This window comes from Chaetodon trifascialis, chromosome 2 (genome assembly GCF_039877785.1).
Source record: "Chaetodon trifascialis isolate fChaTrf1 chromosome 2, fChaTrf1.hap1, whole genome shotgun sequence".
Taxonomy (NCBI): domain Eukaryota; kingdom Metazoa; phylum Chordata; class Actinopteri; order Chaetodontiformes; family Chaetodontidae; genus Chaetodon; species Chaetodon trifascialis.
Window position 1 is genome coordinate 13,651,537 of NC_092057.1, and position 27,802 is coordinate 13,679,338.

General features: G+C 43.6%; 3 protein-coding genes across 3 annotated transcripts; 2 read left to right on the plus strand and 1 right to left on the minus strand.

Annotated features, from left to right (window-relative positions):
• exoc1l (exocyst complex component 1 like) lies at positions 1 to 1,689 on the plus strand. The gene is made up of 3 exons (XM_070991314.1): positions 1 to 121; positions 448 to 626; positions 1,420 to 1,689. The coding sequence occupies exons 1-3, from the start codon at positions 1 to 3 to the stop codon at positions 1,687 to 1,689; spliced, it is 570 nt and encodes a 189-aa protein (XP_070847415.1).
• Positions 1,690 to 3,011: 1,322 nt separating this feature from the next.
• On the plus strand, positions 3,012 to 10,922 carry smc2 (structural maintenance of chromosomes 2). The gene is made up of 25 exons (XM_070981750.1): positions 3,012 to 3,339; positions 3,558 to 3,707; positions 3,809 to 3,931; positions 4,019 to 4,057; positions 4,154 to 4,264; positions 4,393 to 4,437; positions 4,567 to 4,800; positions 5,006 to 5,155; positions 5,271 to 5,504; positions 5,643 to 5,802; positions 6,026 to 6,143; positions 6,378 to 6,516; positions 6,648 to 6,767; positions 6,913 to 7,117; positions 7,427 to 7,562; positions 7,725 to 7,849; positions 8,053 to 8,246; positions 8,368 to 8,511; positions 8,634 to 8,708; positions 8,943 to 9,062; positions 9,218 to 9,418; positions 9,513 to 9,629; positions 9,826 to 9,986; positions 10,099 to 10,246; positions 10,395 to 10,922. The coding sequence occupies exons 1-25, from the start codon at positions 3,172 to 3,174 to the stop codon at positions 10,578 to 10,580; spliced, it is 3,603 nt and encodes a 1,200-aa protein (XP_070837851.1). The 5' UTR covers positions 3,012 to 3,171; the 3' UTR covers positions 10,581 to 10,922.
• Positions 10,923 to 11,856: 934 nt separating this feature from the next.
• ecpas (Ecm29 proteasome adaptor and scaffold) lies at positions 11,857 to 27,479 on the minus strand. Its single transcript, XM_070978854.1, has 49 exons — positions 27,422 to 27,479; positions 26,495 to 26,625; positions 26,075 to 26,191; positions 25,606 to 25,724; positions 25,227 to 25,376; positions 24,924 to 25,101; positions 24,554 to 24,693; positions 24,269 to 24,347; positions 24,063 to 24,182; positions 23,824 to 23,909; positions 23,641 to 23,716; positions 23,456 to 23,505; positions 23,289 to 23,355; positions 23,081 to 23,203; positions 22,859 to 22,962; positions 22,566 to 22,689; positions 22,365 to 22,445; positions 22,060 to 22,276; positions 21,623 to 21,714; positions 20,575 to 20,709; positions 20,301 to 20,469; positions 19,998 to 20,170; positions 19,708 to 19,809; positions 19,452 to 19,575; positions 19,125 to 19,270; positions 18,767 to 18,821; positions 18,525 to 18,639; positions 18,336 to 18,404; positions 18,093 to 18,210; positions 17,815 to 17,982; positions 17,631 to 17,710; positions 17,242 to 17,347; positions 17,054 to 17,101; positions 16,840 to 16,958; positions 16,463 to 16,613; positions 16,284 to 16,349; positions 16,069 to 16,158; positions 15,836 to 15,902; positions 15,655 to 15,746; positions 15,485 to 15,551; positions 15,114 to 15,311; positions 14,778 to 14,989; positions 14,651 to 14,694; positions 14,343 to 14,535; positions 14,090 to 14,249; positions 13,764 to 13,869; positions 13,525 to 13,613; positions 13,365 to 13,436; positions 11,857 to 12,847 (listed from the first exon to the last, which is right to left on the minus strand). The coding sequence occupies exons 1-49, from the start codon at positions 27,441 to 27,443 to the stop codon at positions 12,708 to 12,710; spliced, it is 5,550 nt and encodes a 1,849-aa protein (XP_070834955.1). The 5' UTR covers positions 27,444 to 27,479; the 3' UTR covers positions 11,857 to 12,707.
• Positions 27,480 to 27,802: the final 323 nt, after the last annotated feature.

A 27,802-nucleotide genomic window follows, 5' to 3' on the forward strand; every position in this document is an offset into this window, starting at 1 on the left:
ATGTCGTCGCTTCTGAGGGAGGAGATGCAGAGAGTTTTATTCCGACCTGGAAAACAGACACTGGTGGAGTTTATTGAGATTGAGGAGGCGCCGCAAGGAAGACATTTTCTCTGTGTCTCAGGTAAACAGCTTTCTTGTTCATTTGATAAAATTGCGGCAGAGCTGTTTTTGGGGGTTAAATATGCTCCAGATAATTTCCATATGTTTCAATTTTAATTACTGTAACAGTTTTATTTTGGGAAAATTCCTTGACAGATCATACAGAATATAATTTTGGTTGTATGAATCCATAAGGAAATGTCTTGAGCATGTCCTTGTACTATTGTAGGCCATGTAAAGTCTATGGGGCTTGAAATGAGTCAAGGTTTTACTTTGCAGATGAAATGCTGGCTGCTGCAGTGCATCTGTGTTCTACAAAAAGGTTTGTGATTTTCTCTTTTTCTGCAGTGGCCAAAAACAAAGTGGTGCAGTTAAGTATCGTGCGATGTCAGATAGCTCAGACTGCCAAAAAGTCTGGATCGAAGAGGTCCCACACCAAACGCTCCAGCATTCAGGACTGCTACATAAGGACAGAGGTCTGCTCCCTCCAAGACCTGACTCTTGTTGATGGACGGGACCCTGATGTGGTAATTAAGCAAATTTAATTGCAATTTCCATTGTTTATTATTGGGATGATTGGTACCTAGAATAGAATTATTTCAATTCTCTCCTTTCTAATCACTGAAACTGACTCTTAGCAACACTTTTATTGTTTATTATTATGAGAGCTTTGAACCAGTGTAAATGATCTCAAACTACAATTTCACATTGTCAGTCACATATTAATTTTTCACTACTGCATGTTACTCTTATGATGTTTTGTGTGGACAAAGAAATGAATATGAACTATCTTTCGATGGGATCCTAAATAAAAACCAAATAAGTAAAATGCATAAAGAAAAAAAGCACAGATATACCTGTACCTATTTGCTTTGTACGACCACCTCAATGATCTGTTTCAGTAACAACAAAAAAAGATCTTAATTCAGGGTCCATATAGCTTTATTTGAAGCTTTCAACCAGATTTCATCGGTGAAACAACTTTCATTATAGTTTTCTCAGTTGGGGATCAGTCATTGAGATGCAAGCCATTCTTCGAATATGAAAATTATGCAGCAGATATTTGAAACCAAATCAGTTCATTGCATTACATCACATTATTTCATATTTTTGCATTCATCTATCGACAGCCAGTTTGCTTTCACATATCTCTTTGATAGCTTCCTCTAAGATTAAGAATTAATTTGAATTAGTTGAGAGGCCATTGTGTTCAATCACCATGTCAGCTCTGATTTTTTATTTATTTTTTTAAAAAGCTTACATGAAAGTTTCATTTATTTATTTGCCTTCTCACTCTGTGTCTGTGTCCTCTTTCTCCAGGACGACCCCTGTTTCCTGCTGCACTTTGACAAGGTGCGCACAGTGACGGCCGTCAGCTGTTCAGCCAAATACTCCTTTGTGCGTGCCCTGGTTGCTCTCAGTGACCAGCACTGTCAGAGGTCACTGAACCTGCGGAACTTTGACTGGAGCTACATCAAGCCCACCTCCTTTTACTCTAATAGAGGAGACTGTGTTGTTCTAACACAGATATGCTTCTATGCATTCAATTTGGTATGTCTGTCCATGTGTCCCGTGCCCCTGGATGCATGATGGTATGACACAATGATTGTGTGTGTGTGTGTGTATGTGTGTGTGTGTGTGTGTGTGTGTTGTGGCTTCCTTTACGCTAATAGGGCTTTGATGGGGAGATGTTCACAATGAAAATGTCTTTTCCATTAATACTCTGCTGATCTTCAGCAAGTACAAGTTTCAAACAGCTTGGTATTTGTTAACTGTGTAATCAACTTTTGTGATGTTTTAATTATTTATAACTCAAAGTATTCTATTCTGTGTGCTACTGTAAAAAATAATGAATGGACACACTTGTGGAAATGTGCAATGAAAGTGAATTTCAAATGGAGAACAAATAAAACAACTGCAAATGTATCGCCTTTGTCTTCCTTTAGTCTTCCTAAAATTGGAATAATCACAATGTGGTATTCATTGAGTAATTCACTTTGCACAATATTTTGGATTATTTCTATAGGGGCTTGTCTGTGGTACCCCCAGCTCAACAGTGGTAGTTCATGTCTTCAGTCATTTTATAACAATATAAATATATTAACATTTGATGTATATTTTATAGGCTGATTCCAAAATATATTGTACTCGATATATTGATTACCTTTAAGAAAAGAAAAGTAAATAAAGGATTCAGTATTACCATACAAGATTTGTATTCTTTGATTTGTTTAGAAGGTTTTGAAACCTTCATACTGAAACTGAAATTGACAGAAAATAATAAGAAATAATCAATAATAATAAATGATCAGTGACGCGAATAAGTATAATATGAAATAAGTATTGTAATACACAAAATGTTCAAATGTTAATAGTCTCTTAGTATCTGGTTAAATTAAGACTTTGATGAAGTTAAATGACCACCCGTGACTTTGACTCATGAATGTGACACCTTCAGTGAACTTTATGTTAACATTAATATGATATACTACATGATGGAGAGTACAGCTTGAAGTTTTTCATAATACAATCATCACTAAAATGAAGAAAATACGGTAGCCTACATGCTGCTGTCATTAAACTATTGCACTACTACAATGTCCCACTGTTAGTCTTACCCATTGCTGATGAAAAACATTTTTTCTACATCCTTATTTCGTCGACCTACAGATGGCGCCAGAACATTTCCAGAGACATCGGGAGTATTTAGTAGCCTTAAACTTTGCCTGACGTAAAATAAATAAACATACACATATGTGCAACAATGTTCTTTGCATTTCATCTTTAAATTTAGAATCAGTCATATTTATTCATCAATAAATGTATTGACTGAGTGCACATCTAGTGTTAAGATATTTTTAATATCTTATATATATCCCGGCACAGCGTCGACGTACTAATCAGCAGCTCCTGCCGCCAAAATTCAAGTTAGAGGAGACAAGGACGAGTTTTCGTGCTGTCGGTTGTAAACATTAGACAGTAAGTTCGTGCCTCACCTTGTAAGTTACCGGCTTGGTATCCAGCCACCACGAATCTTACCTCCAGAATCTGTGGAGAGAGGACGGCCTAAAAATGCACATAAAATCTATTATTATTGAAGGATTCAAGTCCTACGCACAGCGGACAGAGATCAACGGCTTTGACCCGCTGTTCAACGCCATCACAGGACTGAACGGCAGCGGCAAGTCCAATATATTGGACTCGATATGTTTCCTTTTGGGCATTTCCAATCTCACCCACGTAAGTGTGTTATTGCCGGTAAAGTCATTAAGCTCTATGATAATAGTTACTTAGTTATTGACCTTTAATTAATCAGTTTGTAGAGTTTGGTATGGTATTAGTAGCGGAGTTAGTTTTCTATCGTTTACTAGTGAAACAGAGTTAGCTAGCTGTTAGCTAGAAGTATCTTAACACCACTTGACGCTCTTGTATCTCTTCCTTTCATTTTCACTTAAAAGGTGCGAGCCTCCAACCTCCAGGACTTGGTTTACAAAAATGGACAGGGTGGTATCACCAAAGCCACTGTGTCTATTACATTTGACAACTCCAACAAAAGCCAGAGTCCTCTGGGGTTTGAAACTCATGATGAGATCACCGTCACCAGACAGGTTGGCAAAGAAACCATCATTTCCGAAGGCTCTGTACTTGGTGTACAGAGTTATTGTGCGATGCTAATACTAAATCTGTGTTATCTGTTTCTTTCATTGAGGTGGTAATTGGTGGCAGGAACAAGTACCTCATCAATGGAGTCAATGCCAACAACACCAGGGTGCAGGACTTGTTCTGCTCTGTCGGCCTCAATGTCAACAACCCACATTTTCTCATCATGCAGGTCAGTCTTGTGTCTGCAGCAGTGTGTGTGGTTGTGGTTTTGGTCCTCTTCTGTATTTGACATCATGTGATGTTTCCAATATTTTAGGGGAGGATCACCAAAGTTCTAAACATGAAGCCACCAGAGGTAAAACATGCATACGTTGGCCACCATTTCACTGCTTTTTCATACATGTTTTTCAACCCTTTTGAGGACTTTTAATGATCACCTCTTTTCTTTCAGATACTTGCCATGATCGAGGAAGCAGCGGGAACCAGGATGTATGAATGTAAAAAGATAAGCGCTCAGAAAACCATTGAGAAGAAGGAGGCCAAGCTGAAGGAGATTCAGACAGTATGTTAGACATCCAAACTCATTTTTGACCATTGTATCCGTGTTCATTCTGCTGTGAGAAGGTGCCACGAACACTATTGGAACTCATGTTTAAATATTTATCTTTTCCTCTTTGTTTACTCTTTAAGATTCTGGATGAGGAAATTACTCCAACTATGCATAAACTGCAAGAGGTGGGTTCATGCAGAATCAAAGCTTAGGAACTTCTTGCTGTGACAGAAATATATCTCACATTTTACATTTAATTTGTTAGTCATTAACTCACCCCCCTTTTTTTTTTTTAAACTGTCCCCTCTCTGCAGGAAAGATCGTCATACTTGGAGTATCAGAAGCTGATGCGAGAGATCCAGCACTTGTCACGACTGTATGTGGCCTGGCTGTTTGTGTGTGCAGAGGAAACCAAGTTGAAGTCAGCAGAGAATCTGAAGGTGATGCAGGATAACATCGCCAAGATGCAAGCCAGCATGGCTGAGAATGAGAGCAAAGTCCAGGAGCTCTCTGCCCAGATTCAGGAGCTGCAGAAGAAAAAAGACCAGGTATGCCAGAAGACGGGAGAGCTAAGATTAGGGTGCTTTTCAAACTTTCGTTTTTTCAGATATAGTGAACTTAGATTGCATTTTCATTTGTAAGCCTTTAACACAAATTTTCTTGGGAAGGATCATTGGCTGCACTTAGATCAAACTACAGCAAGAAAAATGAATCTTGAGTTATATGCTTTTATGTTTATCTGCTCATTTGTAGGAGGTGAATGGAGTATTAAAATCCCTGGAGGAGGCTTTTGCTGATGTGCAACGTGTGGATGCCAAAGCTCAGAGTGCATTTGACCTGAAAAAACAGAATCTCAAAGATGAAACCAAGAAAAGGAAGGAGCTTGTCAAGAGCATGGAGGAGGTAACAAGGGGATATGTTTATGATTGATGATATGTGCCCTTGTGACATTTAGCAATTTAACCTATAGCAAATAAAATTTACATACAATGAGGGCAGTGTTGTCATTCATTCGTAGGACAAGAAAATGCTCGTGGTAAAAGAAAAAGAGGTTTCCAAGTTGACGGAGCAGCTTCAGGCCCTACAGGACGAGGGACAGAAGGACAGCGCAGCCCTCGAGGCAGCTGAGCAGCATTTCAGGGCTGTGTCAGCAGGTCTTTCTACCAATGAGGACGGAGAGGAGGCCACACTGGCCGGGCAGATGATGACCTGCAAGAATGACATGAGCAAGGCAGATACTGAGGCCAAGCAGGTGAGGAGAAAAACATTCAGGTTGCTACTTTGTATTCAATAGCAAGTTTTCAGTACAAATGTTCATGCTTTGTGCTTGTGTCCTGTCAATTTAAAAAGATTGCTCATCAATCCTGTCTCTGTCCTGCTGTCTCTCTAGGCCCAGATGACCCTGAAGCATGCCCAGGCTGAGCTCAAGACCAAACAGGCAGAAGTGAAAAAGATGGATGGTGGCTACAAGAAAGACCAGGATGCCTTGCAGGCCGTCAGAAGCAGCAGAGAGAAACTACAGGCTGAGCTCGCTAAACTCAACTATGAAGGTTGTGTGTGTGTGTGTGTGTGTGTGTGTGTGTGTGTGTGTGTGTGTGTGTGTGTGTGTGTGTGTGTGTGTGTGTGTGTGTGTGTGTGTGTGTGTGTGTGTGTGTGTGTGTGTGTGTGTGTGTGTGTGTGTGTGTGTACGCACACACAGACAGCCTCATGGCAGCTGCTCTATGTTGAACATTTTGTAATATTTGAGGCCTCTGTATGTCTGTCTGTTTGCAGATGGAAAGGAGGAGAATCTGCTGGACAAAAGAAGGCAGCTGTCCCGAGAGGTCGCTAAACTTAAAGAGACCTACGAGACTCTCATGTCTCGCTTCCCCAACTTGCGTTTCGACTACAAGTAAGGATTTGCCAAATTAGTTTACTCACCTCTTCAACTGTGCTACATGTTCTGAATCTAGATGTTTCTTTTTTTGTTATGCTCCTTGTAATCCAGTAGAGCAAAATAACAGGAGAGTCAATGAGACATCAAGAAAATTCCTAATGAACCCTCCTATAAAATCTTAACTTCCTGTCTCATGTTGCCATGGGCTTTGAGAATAGTTTCCACAAAGTGTTTTCTTTTGCCTCATAGGGACCCAGAGCGAGGATGGGACCGTAGCAAAGTGAAGGGGCTGCTAGCTAACCTGATCACAGTCCGTGACGTCTCCTATGCAACAGGACTGGAGGTTGTTGCAGGAGGACGGCTCTATAACATTGTAGTTGACACAGAGGTAAGTGTTAGTGGACGGTGTGCCTGTTATGTCAGTGCAAGTCATGTCATGGTGACGTATGTTCAAATTCACGTGCAGGCTCGTGGGGCGGTGTACCAGGAGTCAGTGATGTGAGTTTTGTCTTCGAACAGGTGACTGGTAAAAAACTGTTGGAGAAGGGAGAGCTGCAGCGGAGGTACACCATCATTCCCCTGAACAAGATCTCTGCCAAGACACTCAATGACAGTGTGGTCAGCGCCGCCAAGAGCCTGGTGAGAGGTCTAAATACTGCCCGGTTTAGAAAACTCAGCCGCCGTTCTGTCTGATCTTGTAACACGACACCTTCTCCTTGATGACTCTCCTTCTCTTCCTCACTCTGTCCTGTCTCCTCTCTGTCTCTCCTCCCTCTGCTGTCAGGTTGGAAAGGACAATGTCCACACAGCTCTGTCCCTGGTGGGCTACGAGGCCGACCTGCGTAAGGCCATGGAGTACGTCTTTGGCTCCACACTGGTGTGTGACACGCTGGACAATGCCAAAAAAGTGGCTTTCGACAGGAAGGTGATGACTAAGACTGTCACTCTTGGAGGGGACATCTTCGACCCACAGGGAACTCTGAGTGGAGGTGAGAACCTGTGAGAGTGTGTGTGTCACTGAGACATCTGCAGTATGTAAGGTTGGTTGAGGGAACCTGTGCAGAGCAAGCTTTTAATTATCGCTTCAAATGATGTTTACTTCATTATGCTTTTATAAAAGCTCTGAACAAACTGACATGTTATTTCAAAAAACACACAAACACATATACATGCATGCTCCCTGAAAAGGAATGAGGATAAAGGACTTTGTTCACCCTCTTGGCTCTTTACTCTTGCTTGTCTAACAATCCAGTGGACCTTTTATTTTTATTTATTTTTCCTGCTTTTTCCTCTTCCAGGTGCTCGCTCCCAGTCAGCATCAGTTCTGTCCAGCCTACAGGAACTGAAGGAGGTCCGAGACAGCTTGAACGACAAGGAGGCCCAGCTTCAGGAAACTGAACGACAACTGGCCGGCCTTAAGGGAACCGCAGAGAAGTACGCAGACACAAACTCGCACAAAATACCTACAGTTAAATTGTCCAGGCTGCTGCATCAGCCAGTGTTAGTTTAACAGATATCTGTATGGGTGAACATGTTGGCCAGTTCCCACCTACCCTGACATTTTCTTCTGCACCTCACCACATTTCCTCCCTCCAGGTACCGTCAGCTGAAGCAGCAGCACGAGCTGAAGGTAGAGGAGGAACAGATTCTGCAGGCCAAGCTGCAGCAGAGCTCCTTCCACCAGCAGCAAGAGGAGCTGGAGAGGCTGCGCAAGGCCATCGGTCAGAATGCTGAAATGTGCTCAAACACACCATTTAAAATAAATAACAAGGCAGTTTGTGCGTACTGTAAACAAACGGCCACTAGATTTGTGATTCTAATAAGGTCTACATATGCAGAGGTCTGATGCAAAATTGCAATTAAAACACAGCTTTAATCATTTTATTTGTTGACTTAACCATGTCCGGTGTGTTTGCCTACCCAGAGGAGAGTGAAGAGACTTTGCGCGTCACCAAGGAGGTGCAGAAACGGGCTGAGGAAAAGTACAAGGTGCTGGAGAACAAGATGAAGAACGCTGAGGCAGAGAGGGAGAAGGAGCTGAAAGCCGCCCAGCAGAAACTCAACGCAGCCAAGGCCAAAGCTGACGCCTTCAATAAAAAGCTGAAGCAGAAGCAGCAGGTACACCAACTAGACATTGGTACCACATTTTCTTTTCTCCCCTCTTTCAGCAACAGCCAGAATCTGCTGCTGCTTCTGGCCCATTGATCAAACATGTTTCTTTTCTCGCACACGTGCACAGGAGTCTGACGCTGTGGCCCTGGAACTGGAGGAGCTGCGCAGGGAGCAGGCCGGTTATGAGCAGCAGATTCAGGCTGTAGATGAAGCCATGGTAGCCATCCAGGAGCAGATAGACAGCATGGCTTGCACTGTATCCCAGAACAAGGTATTTGTGATCAATGAACTGTCTGGTGAATAACACATCATGTGTCACAGCTCAAAACAAGCCGTCCTGTGCTCTTCTCATTTGACTTCACTTTCTCACTATAACTGTCTCTTGCTGTGCAGGAGGCAGTGCGTAAAGCCCAGGAGGAGCTAGCACAACAGAAGGAGGTGATCATGGCCCAGGACAAAGAGCTCAGGGTGAATGCAATTTTGAGTTGTAACTTCAACACTATATTTTGAATGAGGATTGAGGTCGAAGACGCTTTAAGTAATACAACAAATCATAGAGTTAATGTACCTCGACTGGAAGCTCATTGGAAGATGCGTTATTTTATCACGCTCTTAGATTTGTCTGTTTCTCCTTCTTAATCGGTTAATGCAGACTAATTTGACTGCTTGGAACTATTTGTTCTTTGATAAATTTCTATCCAGGGGAAGAGCACAGAGGCCAATAAAATAAGGGAGCAGAACAACGAAGTCCAGCTGAAGATCAAGGAACTGGAACACAACATTAGTAAGCACCGCAAGGACAGCCAGGAAGCTGCTGACAAGGTACACACACACACATGTACTCTTAACGTGCTTCTGGCAGTCCTTTAATACAATAATATTTGTCCATGATCTCTGAGGTCCCTCAGAGTTTCATCCAGTATGAGCAGTGTCCTCTAAACACTTCACTTCTCTCCCCTTTGTCGTAATCTCCTTAGGTGTCTCGGATGCTGGAGGAACATGACTGGATCCCCTCGGAGCGTCATTTCTTCGGCCAGCCCAACACGTCTTATGACTTCAAGGTCAACAACCCCCGCGAGGCCGGTCAGCGGCTGAAGAAGCTGGAGGAGACCACCGCCAAGCTGGAGAGAAACGTCAACAAGAGGGCCATGAACATGCTGAACGAGGCGGAAGAAAGGGTGAGGGCAGCAACACAGAGAGGGCTTGGGTGGTTGTTCAGTTAAAGCTTTGAGTGTCTACATCTGTCCCGCACAACTGTCTCCCGTCCTGCAGTACAACGACCTGATGAAGAAGAAGAGGATCGTGGAGAACGACAAAGCAAAAATCTTGCAGACCATCGAGGAGCTGGACCAGAAGAAGAACGAGGCTCTCAACCTGGCGTGGCAGAAGGTTTTTGTTTTCCCGTCTCAATCACAGCTATGTTAATTAAATATTTTGATCACCCTTAATGCCTTAGAATCAGTGATTAAGTTGAAAGGGATCAGTCAACAACAGTATGACACACTTGCCAAAGTGCCATTGACCTCACTGTAGTGTCTGTATTTATTACTTTTACTCAAGCTGTCATGTGTCTCTTCCTCGGCAGGTAAACAAGGACTTTGGCTCTATTTTCTCCACGCTGCTGCCAGGGGCCACTGCTAAGCTGGCTCCTCCCCAGGGCTGTGGTGTCTTGGAGGGCCTTGAGTTCAAGGTGGCCTTGGGCAACACCTGGAAGGAGAACCTCACTGAGCTCAGCGGTGGGCAGAGGTCAGCAAAAGCACTGATATGGTCACTGAGTGTCAGCGGTACAACCACGTGATACTTCCATGGACAACAATGACGTCAGTCACTTTAATCCTCTTTGGGATTGTGTTTTCAGATCGCTGGTGGCCTTGTCTCTCATCCTGGCCATGCTGCTGTTCAAACCTGCTCCCATCTACATCTTAGACGAGGTGGACGCTGCCCTGGATCTGTCGCACACGCAGAACATTGGACAGATGCTGCGCACACACTTTAGACACTCCCAGGTATGTTGAAACACACATACACATGTAGTAGCTTTGCATTGTTGTGCAGAAGGCTCCACTAATTAAAAGGCTTTACCATAAACCATAATATGCACATTTACCACATATGTAAAACATGGACTCAAGTTACCGTTTTCTCTTCCTGCAGTTTGTGGTGGTGTCCCTGAAGGACGGCATGTTCACCAACGCCAACGTCCTGTTCAAGACCAAGTTTGTTGACGGCATGTCCACAGTGACGCGGACCGCGCTCAGCCAGAGCGACGCCATCCTTCCCCAGAAAGGCCAAGACAAGGCTCGTCAGAAAGACAAGAGGAACAAACAGCTCATTGGCTGAACGGTGTACTCTAAATTTGCTCTGGTTTTGCTTCTTCTGCACAAACTGTATCACAAAGTGTAATATCTGTTAAGAACTTGTGGTGATTAATGTATACTCAAATTTCCTGTGTGGGTAGTCATTGCGAGCTGTTTATGACTTTTTTATTCTCAAAGCAACAGATGTCCTCTCTTTGTTCAGTATGTATTTTAGAACTTTTTAATGTTAAATGTCTTTTGTCTAAACTGTCCTCATCATCCTGTCTCTTTTCTGGTCTATGTTCATGCTCTTCTGCTACAATCAGGTTATATGCAGCTGACATATGTGTCCATATATTTTAGTAAATAAAGCCTGTCCATTAGTAACAGCTGACTCCTGTTTTTTTCCCTCCACTGCCACATGTAGTAAAACTGCTTTACAAACTGGATAAAACTAAAAGGAATCCTGTAGAACCTGAAGCTGTGCAATGTGTGCGCCCCCTAGTGGTACAATCAAGGACACCCAAACCTGCAGTGAGGGACACTGAGCGGTAACAGATCATAGAAATACATCTGATATTTAATTTATAAAAGCCTTGAGGCCAACACAAGCTGTTTGGCTGTGTTGTTTGAGTGGCACTGTTACTGCTGCATACATTTCAGACGAAACACGTGTTAACAGCTCCGCTGCATTTTGATCGGTTGTTAAGGTTTTTCAGACAAACATTAACTGCCAAGCTGGCAGTCACAATATAACAGGATTCTTATAACCACCTCAAATGCAGAAGATTATGTCATATATCATGTCAACCACAAAGCTTGAAAATAAGTTAGCAAATAAATGATACTTTTATAGTTTGAGTCCCTCTTTTCCCACCTGTGGAATGTGCACTTGACTGTTCCTTGTAAATAACTTAGTGAATTTTTTTCTTTGCTTCATCTCATTAGATTTAATTTAATGCAGCCAAGTTCTGATTGTGTGACAAAACCCCAAAACACTAAAGATATTTTTTTTAAAAAAGGAACTAGTAACAAACTACATGAGTGTTTTGCTGAATGTCATATTACTGTTACATCTGACACTCAATACTGTACATTTGTACCCAGTTCTGCTCAGTTTACAAACCACAGCAGAATTTGGAAGATGTCTATCATCCTGTCTGTGGTTGTGACCATAAAGTTCAATTTTGGTCTCATCACTTCAGATATTCCATAAATTTTGAGGCTTGTTCAGCAAGCGTTTTCTGGGAACTCTGGGAACCGTGCAGCTCATTTTTGTACCTCCTTCTCATGCATCTGGAAACAGACAAAAGTCACTTGTCCAAATTCTCAATGTAGTTTTATTTCATCGGGGACAAATTCAAACAATAGCATCACTTTGAATCTAATAGCAGGTTGTTTTTTATTTATTTATTTATTCTCAAGACTTCACAAAATTGGCTGTTGTCTTGCTCATTCACCTTGCAAACAGGAGAAGGAACACCGTTTACAGGACACCGAGAAATAGCCCTCCGACGCCTCAGTTCTTTCACCAATGCTCAGCAGCTGTGGTGAAACAGTGAGGAAGTGTCCACACCCATGAAAAGTGCAACTTCAAACAACAGACGAGAAGTCAAACTGTCTGCTAAGGTGTACAACCTGCTGCTGCTCAGAGTAGGCAAACCCACAACAGTAGTAAAAGTCCCCATTTTGGGGCTATAGGTATACAGTGTCCACAAACCCAACACATTGGTTTATATAGTATTGTTTATCATGATCTTACTGTCCATTTAAATGAACCAAATAAAAAAATGACACATTACAATAAAGCCTTGCCCTTTGCCCCCTGTCACCGTGGGTTCAGACTCAGAGCGAGCTGTGTTATTGTAGTTTCTTCAAGCTTCGTCAGCCACAAGAGTGAATCAGTCTGTGAGCTGGAGCGGAGCAGCCAGCTTCAAAAGTTCACAGGTAATATGGAGAAGTAAAGCAAATATTTGAGAGGTTTGTGAATATGTTAATGAGAAGATAATTCAAAGAGGTCAGACAGAAGAGTATCCGATGCACTTTGTTTTACTGATAGAGAAGTAAAAGGAAGTCGATGCTCTATTTTGTTGCACTGTGTTTGTGACTGCATGTATCTGGCTGGCTGTGTGAGCTGTGTTGTGTGTGTTATGTGTGTGTACGTGTGTGCTCAGGGTTGGCTCTGGATGTGTCTGCGCAGCTCCTGGGCCTTGTCCCTCAGGTCAGGTCTGCTGTCTGACTGCAGTGTTGACAGGGAGCGCTGCAGCTGCTCCCGGCTCTTCACTGACACACAGTCCCACTGTTCACTCTCTGTTAACGTCACACAGGCACAGGAATAGTTCAGCAGTGACACTTCCATCATCTATGATGCATTCATGTTCCCAGTCTGTGACCAGTGTGAAGCTGGCAACAATTAGACTATTACAAGGCACAAATCCTCCGTCTCTAATGTCAACTATGAACTAAAAAAACAAGGGTAAGATCTCTTGTGCCACATTCCCTCAGCCAGTTTGTGACACATGCTAACATGTGCTAATTAGCACTACACACAAAGTACAGCTCAGACTAATGGGAATGATGATGATGGCAGCACGAATGTCTGGACCAGATTTCAAGCCAATCCAAAGAGTTGTTCAAATATTTCACAACAAAAACAAGAAATGGGAACCCGATGGTCGCACTGGAGTAAGTCAGGGGACCCCCACAGTCAGGATCAGTTGTCTGAAAATCATGAAAGTCTGTGCAAAGTTTCATGGCACTTCAAACTGAACCCTGAAAGAGCACAATACACTTTAATGCAACAACTACAACAGCTGTACACACTCACCTCCAGTTCTCTTCACGATCAGATCCACAACCGACAAGGCCTCTGTCCGCACAGAGGAGTAACTTCTGTTTTCTGGATAGAAAAACAACACAGATACGGTGATGAAATGCAGGCGCTTTCGACGATAATTCAGAGCACATTGAAACTGTGAGACCCTTACCTAAAGGGTAAGTGAGAGCAGCACAGGTCTCTGTGAGGATCTGCGACAATGCGTTAAAGTCTTCGCTGCCTTTCTCTAGCAGCAATAACCTGCAGAGAAAAACAACCCATATTTAGCCAAAAAACAGCCAGAGACGTGTATCACAAGCACACTTTGATTAGCTTGATAAATTCAGTGTTCAATTTTGATTTCAGATGACAAGATAATGTTGGTGAAGCTATTCTTTGTTGGGTGCTTACCCCTGGAAGTATGCCTTCATGGACTGTAGAACAGCAAGCTGGACTTTCCAGGTGCTTAGCTTGAGCTTCTCACACATCAGACTGCACACCTCCACCTGGAAACGAGCTACAGACAGACACAGTGTTCAGAACAGGACTGCACCAGGACCACATCTCAGCTTCAGAGCTGCCCTCTCACCTGACAGACAACATACTGTTTACAGTATGTTTCCCACCACACAGTGTACAATATGTCAAACAGGTGTACAGGTTGGAAAAACGTGGTTTAACCTGTCCTGTCCGAGCAGGGGTCCAGCTGTCTGTTCTGAGGACAAGCTGTAACTTACCCTGAGTCTGTGGGTTTCTGGGCCAAGCCCTTCCAAGAGTCTCAAAAGCACAGAGCACAGCTTCTGTCTGCAGCTCTTTGGCCTTCACGTCTCTGTCATCATCATCGTCGTCGTCATCCTCCTGTGACCTTGGTGATTTACCGCCGCTCTCTGGGCAGCTCTGTTGGGAATCAGGAAGTGAAAAGGCTTTTTAAAATCCAGGGATGTCTTCAAATATGGTATTAGAATAACAAACAGGAAATATCCACTGCACCTTTCTGATCAGAGGGAAAAGGATCTCAGCCATGTCGCTGAAACGGTCCTCCTGGCTGCTCTGAAGTGCGTCTCCAGCACAGCGCAGAGCCGCCATTTTGTACACCAGACTCTCCTTGCGACATTCCTTCAACACGACCTCCAGCACCTCCGAGACGGTGGGCTGGCCTGCGCAAGGCTTCTGTAGCTCCGTGCTAAAAGCCAGAGGCCAGACAGGACGAAACAGAAAACAAAACAAAACAGTACATTAATCTTTGCACTTGAATAAAACTGGCTTTAACTGGAAAAAAGTTCAAGGAGGAGCCTCACCTGCATTTAGAGACTACTGATCCAATGGCTTTCAACAGCTCCTCCTGAAGCGAACAGAAAAAGTAAGACACATAAAACCAAAACTTCTGTCTTATTGTTTCTCTGCTCCTGGATAATCCGTCGTTACCTTGCCAGCCCACGTGCGTCCAGACAGCCCCTGCATCAAAGCCGTTAGCACCATGCCAAGGTGCGGTGCTACCAGCGAGCCGGTCTGTTCCTTGGCAACGGTTGCCATGGCAGCTGCACCCTGAGCCTTCATCTTCCAGGACTGGGACTGCAGCGCTTTCTGCGTGATAGCGATCAGCTCTGTCATGTAGAGTCTGATGCCTCCAAAGCTTCCTAGAATCAAAGAGAAGTTTTGTCCCTTCGTTACTTCTGAGCAACATTCATTCTATAAAAACAAATTATTGATCAAGGTGTTGAATCAGCCGGTGCTCTTTTATGCTGTATGAGTATTTCTCACCAGGAACGTTCTCCTGCCACACCTCTGCCCACAGCGTGGCGTCATGGCTCTCTCCTTTCTCCTCGTCGGGACCTGGCGCCTGATGCATGCCCAGGAAGGCCAGCGGCAGAGCCACTCCTGCGTGGCCCTTCAGGACATCAGGACTGTAGTGGCTGATGGCGTGCACAGTCAACGCACACGATGACTTGTACACCGGCTCTGGGTTGAGGAAACACACATATCAGAAGAGAGGAAGAGAAATTTGAGTTTTTTTCCCCTAAAAAATTACTCAAATCAATCAATCAGCTAGCTGCCGATTAAACAAAGCGACTAACTGTTGCAGCTCTAGTTTAATGCACATGCAAAAGTCGCTGCATTTTCTGCCATCTTACCTTCTTTCTCTAAGTACCAGCTATTAAGCTTCAGTAGTAGTTTCTCTACGCTGCTGTCTTTTGCTGTCTGTGGGGGAAAATAAGTACAACAACCCATGCATACTGAGTCACTGAGAACAGCCTACAGCGTGATTAATGTGCTAAGACTGCTGAACAGATGTGGTGCTCACCCTGACTAGGTGTCCCAAAGCAAAGGCAAATTGCTTCTGTACGACAGTGCTTCTGTCATGGATGCCGTTCAGCAGGGCACTCATCAGTTTACCTGGAAACGGCAAAATATCGTCGTCGTTAGTTCACTTCCTTCAGACAGCGAACACATTACAGGAACTGATGAGTGTACTTGTGCTTTACCTGAGTATGGGGTGAGGTCCTGGGGGCACTGCACTGTGAGTGAAACAATTACACTAGCACAGCCACCCTACGCCGAGAAAAGAGACGAATATGAATAGGCTGCAAGACACACTATATCTTTACATACATAAGGGAGACAAGGGCTAACACACACGAATCAGGTGGATTTAAAAGACAACATCAACCATTTACGCACAGTCTAGGAATGAGTGACTACAGAAGCGTGTGTCTACCTTTGTGCCCAAGCCGACTCCGCTCTTGAGTAGCTCACAGAGCCTGGGAACCAGCTCTCCCAGCACAGACACATCGAGGTGCTGCAGACACTGAGCACAGGGACACACAAGACGGACGCTTACAAAGGAGATCTCATTGACATTTGTCGTGTTTTGTCAATCATATTATTTCTTGTGACATCTAGACCCTGGATCTAATACCCCATTTTTCTTACCATGTTAATGGTCTCCATCATTGGAGAGGACTTGGCAGCACTCAGCCTGGCAGAATCCATGGCACTCTGGAGAGAGGGAAAGAACACAACTCGTGACAATATGGAGTGAAACCTGTGAGAAAACTTATAGGCTTTTGTTCTCAGACTCGGGTAAAGATGCAGCAGATGGCTGAGGTTACCTTTTCCTGCTCTGTGGCTCTGAGACTGAGGTAGTTGAGCACCTGAGGCTCGAGGGTGCTGAGGGCCTCCAGCAGGGCCGGGATCAACCGGGAAGCATGAGGCTTTAGTCTGGCACCAGCTGTTTTACTAATCTTCACCAGGGTCTGGATACTAGTAGGGGATAAATAAAAAACACTGTTTACGAGAGAACAAGGCAGAAATTGCTGTGGCGCAAAATTACAACCTGGCCATGTGGTGACTAAGAGACGAGCAAAAACGGCACACTGAGGGCCGCGTCTGCTTTAATTTTGCAGTGGTTGAACAAAACAATTTTCTGTCTACCCCTACTATTAATGCTGAAACGTGCAGTTCAAGTTGCCTCGGTACAAGCTCTTACCTGAGTGAGCGGACCTCCGACACGTTGCTAACGATGCCTTTTTCCAGCAGGGTCGGTAACATCACCGCCACAGTTCTCTGGGATGCAGAGCCTGTAGACTCACACATTCGAGTGCACACCTGGAAAGAGACAGAGAGAGAGGGGCAAACATTTGGACGTGCACATGTGCACACAAACAGATATAGTTGCAGGCCGATGTTGTGACACACTTTACCTTACTGAGTGTCTTCAGTGTCAGGTCTGCAGCTTTCCTCACAGATTCCTGAAACGCAAAATAATCACTGAAAAACCATAAATATCCTATCCTATATCCTACAGTGTTTTGCAATGTGTCCATTAACAAATGTATCTATTGCTCTTGGAGAATAAAAGTAACGTTGTTTTTGATCCTTTCCTGCTCACCTTGATGTCATCAAGGACTCTGAAAAGCGTCTCCCAAATTTCTGCCAGGTGATCAATGAGGTCATCAGCTTGGCGGCCGCGAATCAGGTCATTCAGGGCCAGGCAGCTGGAAGGAAAATCAGCTCATCAAAAACATTTTCTTCTCTGACGTTTACAATGCAGCTCACTTTGTAATGACTATTAACAGAGGAACAAACTAAACTGCTAGAGTACAATTATTACAATTATCCTAATTATAATCATAAATTATGATTTCAATAATTACAATGGTTAAAGGTCAGGACCATTACAGTGTTCCTTCAGCCTTTTCTCAGGCTAAATAAGTAATAAGTACATAAAAATACCTTTATTTTTAGGTTTGAGACGTTTTGTGTGTGCTGTTATTGTACCTGGACTCACGCACTCTCCAGGTGTTACTGGTCAAGTTGGAAATGACATCCTGCAGGATTTCTTTCAGATACTTATCCACCTGAAACACATCAGAACAAACATGCTCACATTATGTCTACATCCATTTGTTGGTACATGCATGAGTATGCATTTTTTTGTGCATGCACAGGACTGAACTCCTACCAGGGTCTTATCAGTGACCAAGGCATCCCAGATGCTGGTCATGGCCTGGCGAATGCTCAGGTTGGGGTCAAACTGGTAGCGGTACAGACGGGGCACAAGCTGAGGCAGGAAGGGAGCCAGCTGCTCCCCAGCCTTGGCTGCAATCATGTGGAAACCAAAAGCTGCTCCCTGAAAAGAGGTGGGTGGGAGGCAGGGTGAGGCAAACCCAGATTGTTAGAAAAATGGCTTGTGTGATGGACAGGAAAGAGCATTGAGAGTATGAGGCATGAGCAGGACACCTTGCGGGAGTTCCACATGGCATGATGATTGGCCAGGTTCATGAACTTGTAGACGAGATCTGGTTGGTTCAGGTCGCTGGCCAATGAGCACAGCTCCTTGTATGTGGTCAGGCCGTGACTGCCAGGAGGTATTGATGCAAGAGGGAGAAGAAAGTCAATTTGTGCAGGCAGAACGCATGTAAATAAACATTTTTAGCATTTTCATTCTGTTTGGAGCAAAAACTGTGGTTACGTATGACTCACCCATCAGGTGTTTTCCCCAAACCTTCTCCTTGGAACACCTCTGTGTCTTCTGAAACGGCATGTTTCACTCTGTTTGCAAAGATAAAGAAGAATTTAACAAGATACAGACGCACTGAGAACACTGTGACCTTATTTCTTCAACCTCCTTTGACCTCTCTTCTTTCCTTCTTCACTCAAACATCCACTCACCTTTTGCCAGTCATGAGTGTTTCAACCAGGGTGGACACCAGCTTCTGCTGGTCACCCTCTCCTCCCATCTCATAGACGAGGCCCAGGCCTTTAGACGCCACATCCTGACTCAACTCTAGAAGAGGAAAAAAGTGGGATAGATGAATACTCGGGAAGCACAGAGAGCAAGAGGTGACGGCTGTTTTTTTTTTTTGTAATGTTGCACATCTGAAAAGCACTGGCTGGTGCAAGCAACTTCTTACCATCAGGGTCTGAGAGGACAGAGATGAACGCCACCTGAATCTCCTTCAAATGGGACTGAAGGAGTAAAGGAAAATGATTTGTATTTCAAGCAACAGTGGCTTGACATATGTAGACAAAGAACAAAACATGCTACCTTTGAGTAGTGATGACTGAAAATGCATGAACACGAGGTTGTATTTATTTGATAGCATCTGACATTTTCAAAATCTTATGCACCAAAAAACAAAAGAAAGTACTGATATTTATTATTATTATTTATGCGCTTCTTTACTCCCTATTGAGAGTTCAGAGCTCCTCCTCTGAACAGTGAGTCCTCTTTGACTTTAGATTCAGAAGTATATTGTACAAAACACCCACCGTGATTTCCTTGTGTTGGTTGAGCTTCTTGACCAGGGAAAGCAGCCATATGCAGGCTGCCTGTCGCACATGGGGGTTTTGGCTGGGTATATACTTGGACAGGATGGAGTTGAGCACCCAAGGAACCACATCGTTGTTTTTCACATCTAACAGGGAAAGGAAGTGAGTGGAAACGTTGGTACGGAAGAGAAACAAAAAATATTTCCAGTTTTGTTGAGGAAGTATTAGAGCTTTGGATAAAAACTGAATATTAACACATTTATACATGTCCAAACATGCAAACACTGTTTTAAGTACAACTCAAACACTACAACTGAAAATACGGACTGTGTGGGGGACTGTACTGGTCCTCGGTGCAGGTCCATGGATCTCGGGCAGCTCCAGAGCTGGTGCCTACTGCAGCACTGGTTATAGCTTCTCCAACTGTGAACTGCAGCTCCACCTGCTTGGCCTTAAGAGAGGAAAAAAAAAAAAACAGGCGACAATGAAGTGAGACCTCTTATATAATAAGACTATTTGTGCGCTTCTAAATCTTATGGTTTTTGTTATCTTTGTGAAGCTCTGCTGTCAGTATATCTCATACCTCTACAGAGTCCATGAGACCCTGCAGCAGCCTCTTCTGGTGGGGGAAGTCTCCATCTCCGACAGGTAGATAACCCAAGGTCTGGATTGATCGCTCCTTCATCTGGATCACATACACGGGCAGACAAAGAGGTACAAACAAGATCATTAAGACGACATGAGCCGAAAATCTTTTAGCCAACAATCTGATGTGTCATTAATACTGTACGTGCAGTAGGAATGCAGCACAGTAACTTGCCGTCACTGAGCAAAATTTCACAGCAACTAATTCCTTTTGGGGCCCCTGGTTACCTTTGTGCTCTCTTTGCCAGAGGGGATGCGAGCCAGCAGGTTTTCCACAGTTGACAGTTTGCTGAAGCCCTCCCCCTCCGCGGGGATCGGCAGGGTGCCGTTCCGCCCAATTTCTCCCAGAGCTGTGCACGCTGCTACACACAGCAGAGCACTGCTGCTGTCCAGGAAGGAACCTGGAAGGACACACGCACAAATGGGTGAACGCGCTTTATTTTAATTTAGGATGACAGAAAATGTTTAATAGCAAATAAAATGAACAAGGTTTTGTTACAGGAAAGAGAGAAAGCCAAAACAATTACATACCAATTGTCTTGGTGGCCATCGCAACAAGTTCATCATCTTCCTGAGAGGTGATGTTCATCGGCTGCCCCATGTCATGCGCAGAATCACTGTTGATGGCTTTCTTCCTGCTCATGTACCTTCCCACCATGTAGCCGAGAGCCAAGATGGCGCCATGCTGAGTCTCAGGACTCTGTGGTTCAACAAAACCGATAAACAGCTCAAGGTGAAAATGCACTTTTAAAATGTGTTTTCTAAAAAACATATCGAGTGCTCCATAGGGAAAATAGTGCCATACGTGGTTATCTTTGGTGATTTTGACCAGGTTGTGCACAGCCATCTGCAGCTCGTTGCCAGTCATGGTGGAAACCACCAGCGCATACAGCTGGGCTGCGAGCTCCCTCATGTCCTCCTTATTTGTGTTCATCAGACTCTGAAGAAGAGGAAAGCAGCTGTGAAACTGTGAATCAAGCTCACGGTTAAGCAATATCACAGGGCAGTTAAGCGATGAGAGAATTGTTTAATGGTGGGTTGGTGCCATGAGGGGGCACAAGGGGGAATTCATTCATTCACTGTGGCCCCTCACTTTAATAAAACCATGTCAAAGTTCTCTCCATTATCAGTGTAAGGCTAGGGATGACTGGAAAATGGAAATCCATTGAAAGGCTTTTAGAACACACAGAACACCATGAGATTATTTGGATATGTGTTAGGATTAGGGTTAGGGTGTCAATTTGCTATGACCTCATTACGTGCTACCTCGCATGTGAGAGAGGGACCGTCAATAAAATGACATCAGACTACATTTGAATGGCCAAAAAAATCTAACAGTTGTTAACAACATTTTACAACAGTTTGAGAATGTTTTACAATACAGCAGACAGCAAACTTGAAAAACAACATACTCTGTGTCAAAGCAACTCCACAGTGAACAACTAATACATGAGCAGCAGCAGTGAGCATACAGACAGAAGAGATAACAGATAGATAGATAATGTCACCGTTAACAGAGACTCCAGTCTGCAGTGTCGTTGACACACTTCACTGATGAACCACAGAACTGACCTTTTGTCAGACATTTCAGTCAATGTAAAACGTGCATGTCCTTGCATTTACACCCAAGTGATTTCTCCTTGTGTTTTTAGTCGGATTATTAGGAAAGGAATAAGAAATTACTATTTTTGAGGAGAATACCACCAAATTATTTCACTTCAACAATGCATGACAACATTACCACTTGTCAGTAGTTTGGTGGCCCCCTTGGGTATCTTTGCTAGCACTAATGCCGATGCAGAGTTCCCTCCATCCTAAACCTAAATAAACACACAAATAAATGAAATACTCACTTTTATCCAGTCAATTTTATCTGCAAATCTTGGGGCCAGTTTCTCTGGGCAGACAGACACTACCTCCAGCAGACAGTACATAACTGGGATTCCTATTGAGAGATGAAGGATGAAATGCAATAAATAACACATGGAGTGTGTTTCCAACCATGATTGTCATGACAATTCTTTTGCTTTTTCACAATACAGATGAATATATACACAATATAACTACATCTGTCACCTATAATAGCTTCAATAAACAGTTAAACCAACACTCTTTACACTGCATCAAACTTCACTCAAGACCTGATTCTGCCTCAGAGTGATTAATAAAAGCCATAAATGCGACTTGAAAATCATTTCAAATGTTCTAAGAGGCCCATCATAACAATGGAGGCCTGACTTGATCCTCAAGTATGACGGCCCTAAAAACAGAGCAGGTTAACTCATCTCACCCCCTACAGCAGACAGCAGCTGCTGCAGCAGATCCATGTAGACATGAACTGGGTTTGCTTCAGAGCCCTTTGACACTGACGGCTGATGCTCGGAGGACAGCAGTGTGTGGATGTAGCGGCCGATGGCTGGTGCGTCATCCTGCATGTCTGCCAGGCGCGTGGACATGGGCGTGGCCCCGGCGCTGTAGGCTAAGCACATCCTCAGGTAGAGCACGATCTAGGAAAACAAAGAAAAACAAGACATAAATGAATTTGCAGACTCATCTCATGTCGCGATTCGTGGCTGACCACTAATTGATATGTACCTCCGCAAATGCAGATGGGTTGAAAGGAATAGTGGAGGTTCCAACAATGTACTTGGCTGGAGTCTTGATCCTCTGAGCTGCCTGATAATGACAAGACCAAAAAGATAAAAGATATGACTCATTACTTCTTTTAGAAAATAGCCATCTTGTAACCTGGGTGTACTGCCTAAGAGATAATAACAAATATGCACAGAGCCTCACCTTCTCCTGGACATAGGCCACCATGTCAGGAAAGGAGGGCATTGGCTTTGGTCCCTCCTTCTCCGAGCTCTTGGTAGGAAAAGCTCTCAGCGCTCTCTGGGCCTCCCCAGAAACCTCTTCCCTCCTGAAACACAGGAAACCAGCTCATTTTAGCTTCCGTACCACTCAGGAAAGACAACCATTAACACCCTCGTTTCAGTTTCATTGTGTATATGGTATTAAAAGTGCGATCAATACTCATACAATGCTAATAGCATCTTCGTGTTGCAATGTATTGACCTATTGACACTTACGGGTCTCCAGCTGCCAGAAGCAGCAGGTATCTTGATGGCACGTGATCAGGAGCAAACACTGTGCTGGCAAACTTCATGGCCACCTGACGAACTTGCACCTCCGGCTGCCCAAAAAAGAAAAATCTGGAGTGCTTGATCTGTCTCACACCTAGTACTGAACTTGTCAGCATTAAGGTTTGTTTCTTTATAAAACAAATATCTATTTTGCCCACATACACTCACCTTTCCAATGTATGCAGCCACCAGGGCCTCCATCAGGTTCAGCAGTGCCCCCTGTAGGTTGGCATAAGCTCCAACCATCATAGACAAGGCTTCCTGGATGGCAAGACGCACATCGGGCTCCTCCTAAAGAAGATGACAAAGAATTTTGGAACTATCAATATCTCCATATTGAACTGAATGTCTGATTTTGGAGAGATCTGTCACGTACCTTGCACATGGACTCAAAAAACTGCTGTACGAGAGCAATGTCCTTTGTGAACAGCTGTGGCATGCGACTAGAGGAGGAGATATAAAAAGTAGATTTTTTTTCCTATTCCTAAAACCACAGACCAAGATGGAAATGTTGAAGGCAAAAAGACAATTATTTCATTATACCTCGACAGCTTTCCAACAGCAGAGTAGGCAACACATAGTAACTTTGGATCCTGCAAGCACAAAGGTTATTTAGTGGGTATAAATCAAATTAGTTTTTAATTTGATCTGAAATTGCTGTTTTAAGATATTCCTTTATTAGTCCAACAGTGGGACTAATAAATGTGTGCCTCCAGGTGTACTTTTACCTCCTTGTATTCATTGATGAGCTTGGTGAGGCCATTAAGCAGCATCAGTCCCAAAGGTTTATTAGTGTCAGGACATCTAAAAAACATAAACATTTCAAATTATATTTTTCAAATACAAAAAACCCAAATATGAAACACAGGTATGTCTAGATAAAAGGAAAAAAAAAAGAGTGCTTTTCTTACACCATGCAGATGTGATGGACAAACTGCAAGGTGAGAGACAGCAGTTTGTTGTTGGTGTTGGCTCCAAACAGACCATCATACACAACCTGCGGAGGAGAGGAAAGCAATAATTACACCATCCCGGAGCGTTTCCTTAAAGTAATTTAGCCTACCACCAGACTTCCTGTAACATGTGTCTGCAAAAATGAACAAATTTAATAATAAACAAATGTACCCACGAGTGTGGACAAAGAGCCTACCTGGATATTAGCTGGAAAGCACTCAGCTGCGAGCCGAGACCGCAGAAGATGTGGCAGGATCTTCAGCTTGACTCTCGTGCTTACCGGCTCGTGCTTAAGCTCTTGCTTCATATTTCCTCCCTAGCGCACGTGCAAAATGGTATTATATGCTTAACACATTTTTTTAATAATTCAAAGGTTAAGTTTGAAAATATGATTTTACAAACCTTTGTTTTAAGAGGAACATCCCCCAGATACACCTTGTACATCTTGTTGATAATTAGAGGATTGTTCCAATCGATGATGCTGGAGGACAATAAAACAAGGACATATTCAGGATTTCTCTTTGAGGGACCAGCCTGTGAATTAAACAGGTTTTAGCAGCTGTTCCTAATAATTTGGCGATCCCTTGTGTGATTTACTGTGTTAGAGGAAAGATGACTGAGTGGATGATTTGATAATCTGTAAAGCACATGCTATAATGCAGAGATGATTCACGCTCTTTCACCTACCTCTGTTTGCTCTTCAGCTCCAGATCAGCTGCAGTGGCCACACTGTGTCGCGTGTCACTTGATGCCACCACCAGGTGCACCACTGTCTCCACCTCGGGGACTTGCTTCGCCTCAATGAACTTGACTATGCCCAGCTTACACTGTTGATACCAAATACACAACGAAGGAACCATTAGCTGATACTCAAAACCTCATACACATTCAAATCACTGTACAGCTTTTAAAATACAGGGTATCAGGCATAAACTTATGACTACATGAATAGCTACTGACTGACAGTCAATGCACAATTTCTGGATTGAGCTGAAATTATGCATAAACCTATATTGCAATAACATAGCCACTGCTCCTCCAGCTTCAGGTGTTGTACCTGCTCTAGCTGCTCAGCGCTCCACTGGGCCTCTCCAATCACCCTCTTGGCAGCATAGACACTCATCCCTGGGGGTGGCTGGGGGAGACCCTGGCCACCTGCAGCCACTGTCCCCTCCGCAGAACTTCCTTGGGAGGAAGAGGAAGCAGGGCGAGTTGGGGATTCATTCAGCACAAACCTAAAGGAGCCCAAGAGAGAACATTCAGCATTCTGGCTCAACTGCTTTTAAGCGAACAACTAATACACTCGTTTCACTGGAGGCCCTTAGTCATACCACATCCAAACCACACAGCAGGAACCCACCCGTAAGGCATCAGTAAAACATCTAACATGAACTCCTGCAGCAGCTGCACTGTCTTCGGCCTCTCTGTTAGATTAAATGGAGAAGCATTCTTGGAGGTGTCTGCAGGATACTTCATATGGTAAAGAGTGGGGATCAGCAGGTGCATCAGGCTAAGAGAAGAGAGAGAGAGTGAAGTGAACTCACAGTCCAACAACGGATGAACAGAATGCCATATAGAAGAGGACCGACTGAGGCAGCATCTGTTTAACTTTAAACATGGGTCAACTGAGGCAGAAAACTCAAGTGTATCTGAAAAACATACTCTGTTGAATCCAGCATTGCGAAAACAGTAAATATCGTTGTTCATCTGAAGGTGTGAGAGTGTATTGGTCCCATCACCTGTCCTGCTGTGGCTGTGGCTTGCCTTCCATGGCAGTGAGAAGGGTGGGAGCCAACTCACACTGTTTCCCCACTTCCAGACGTGGGTATCCCATTTTGATGTAGATGATTGTAAAATTCTGCAAAATACATACATCAAACTATCAGCACTTTAGGCTCAAGCTGCAGACCACTACTTAAACAAAATGAAAACAAGATTCAGATTACTATTGCTGCACTGACATACAATGCACATCAGTGCCAAATATACCCAATATATTTATTATAAGGGATTAAAACATAAGGTTTTAAGACACACACACAGACAAGAAGATGATGACTATTAGATGACTAGTAGATGACTATTTTCAGTACACTCTCAATAAGGATTGCATGTACCTCACAAATTTTGAAATTACTCCATGATTGTATTATCAATATATTAAATGTCTGACTTCATAATGCAAACACTGCAAAGATTGATTCTTACTGTAACAAAGGAGGCAGCTGCAGGGTCTTGGTACTGCACCAGCAATGTTTCCACTGGCAGCTGAATCTTAGGCCTGCTTTTTATCCTCTTGTTCAGGTGGACCAACAACTCCATCACCTGGCAGAGGAGGCACAGAAAGTCATTTAGTGTTTGCTCATATGAACCAAAGACATGAATCAATATTCACTGGCAAAAGAGGAACGATACAAGGTCCTAACAAGCATGTTTGCATCAGGAGGAGGTGAGTCTGTACCTATACAGTGTAAGTTTTATGGGCTTGGCTAAGGTTTTGGTAAAAAGGAGCTGATATTTGAGCAGGAGGTTAATGTATTCACATTTTTATGACATGTAGCTACAGAGCACAGACTCAAGAGTCAATGTAATCTATTCAGGAACAGAGATAGGCAACACCCTTCTTACTTTCTTGCGCACACCCTCCTGAACGCTGGAGAGCTTGAGGAGCACAGGGGGTAGGAACTTGGAGATGATGTCTTGTAGCTGCTCATCTGTTTCTGCATGGCCCAGGCGAAGGAACACACGCTCCAGTTGATCTGTCAAAACAAACACATTCAACACCTTAATCAGCTCTCACAACCCATTTTCTGGGTGATATTTGTCATACCCCAAGAATATAAAAATGGGATCTGCTAAAAACAATACGTCTGCTATAATTGATTAGGCAACACCTTTCCATTCAATAATGGAGGAGCAACCCATTGGTTGTATGCAATCTCTTGCAAAACCAGTCTGTACGACCTTCAGCTTCAAACCGAGGGGAGAAAATACACAAATAATGAAGCAAAAGCAGACAGGCACTCATGCATGTTGCTCCAGTTTAGCTAATAAGCTTGTCCTGTCAGCTGCTGTGTTGGTGCAACCATCACCCTGCCCTGCCTTCTTTCTCTCGGCATGGCTCACCAACCAGCTAGCTACGTGTAACAACTGACAGACTATTAACGCATTTCAGCATTTCTGTGCCATACCATTGGCTTTTCACAACCAGTGACACCTTGTGCAATTAACTCTTAATCCCTTGAATACCCACGTAGGCGATTTACACCTTAAAAGTTTCATTAATGAGAATATATTAATAGCCTGCGTGATACTTTCATTTTGACCATGACTGGGCAAACGGCCTCCTGACGTTAGCATTCTAGCTAGCAATATAGCTGAGTAGCTAGCTATCGTTCCTGCCCCAGTTTTTTTAAACAGAAAAAAGCTTTATCGTTACTTTAAAAAACACCCTAATCGTTAGAATTAAGCAGGCCGGCTGTTCTGCATGTTTGCCAGCCACGAATACGACATTCAGAGAGATAGTAATCACAGATAACGCAGAGAGAAACTTACTGAGTTCATCCTGGGCAGCCATGTTTGCAGAGAGTCATTAGCGACCCTCCCAGTTTACCGAGTGTCACTGCACTCATCAGTGCCACTCCTCAGCAGCTGCTTCATGACACACACGCCAATGCGAGCAAGCATAAATCACTGTCTCATATTGTATATATAAATATCATGGGACTCTGTGGGCATGACATTGCTAATTCATAGTAATTCTACTCGCTTAAAGGTATCAATATGACTATAATACATATGGGCGACTACAACACAGCATGCTAATTTATGTCATACCATTTTTATGCTATGCTGCTGTATTCTTGTATGTTATGTACATATTATATACTTGCATGTGAATAATATTGGTATTTACTTATACTGTTCACACACACA

Excerpts from the sequence above, each read along its gene's own strand:
- exoc1l (XM_070991314.1), top strand. The coding sequence starts at position 1 with ATGTCGTCGCTTCTGAGGGAGGAGATGCAGAGAGTTTTATTCCGACCT. Across the intron at positions 122-447 it reads ACATTTTCTCTGTGTCTCAG|TGGCCAAAAACAAAGTGGTG; the intron begins GTAAACAGCTTT and ends CTTTTTCTGCAG. Across the intron at positions 627-1,419 it reads ATGGACGGGACCCTGATGTG|GACGACCCCTGTTTCCTGCT; the intron begins GTAATTAAGCAA and ends CTCTTTCTCCAG.
- smc2 (XM_070981750.1), top strand. The coding sequence starts at position 3,172 with ATGCACATAAAATCTATTATTATTGAAGGATTCAAGTCCTACGCACAG. Across the intron at positions 7,850-8,052 it reads GAGGCTGCGCAAGGCCATCG|AGGAGAGTGAAGAGACTTTG; the intron begins GTCAGAATGCTG and ends TTGCCTACCCAG. Across the intron at positions 9,419-9,512 it reads TGAACGAGGCGGAAGAAAGG|TACAACGACCTGATGAAGAA; the intron begins GTGAGGGCAGCA and ends CCCGTCCTGCAG.
- ecpas (XM_070978854.1), bottom strand. The coding sequence starts at position 27,443 with ATGGCTGCCCAGGATGAACTCA. Across the intron at positions 16,959-17,053 it reads CACTGAAGACACTCAGTAAG|GTGTGCACTCGAATGTGTGA; the intron begins GTAAAGTGTGTC and ends GTCTCTTTCCAG. Across the intron at positions 16,159-16,283 it reads TGATGGAGACCATTAACATG|TGTCTGCAGCACCTCGATGT; the intron begins GTAAGAAAAATG and ends CCCTGTGCTCAG.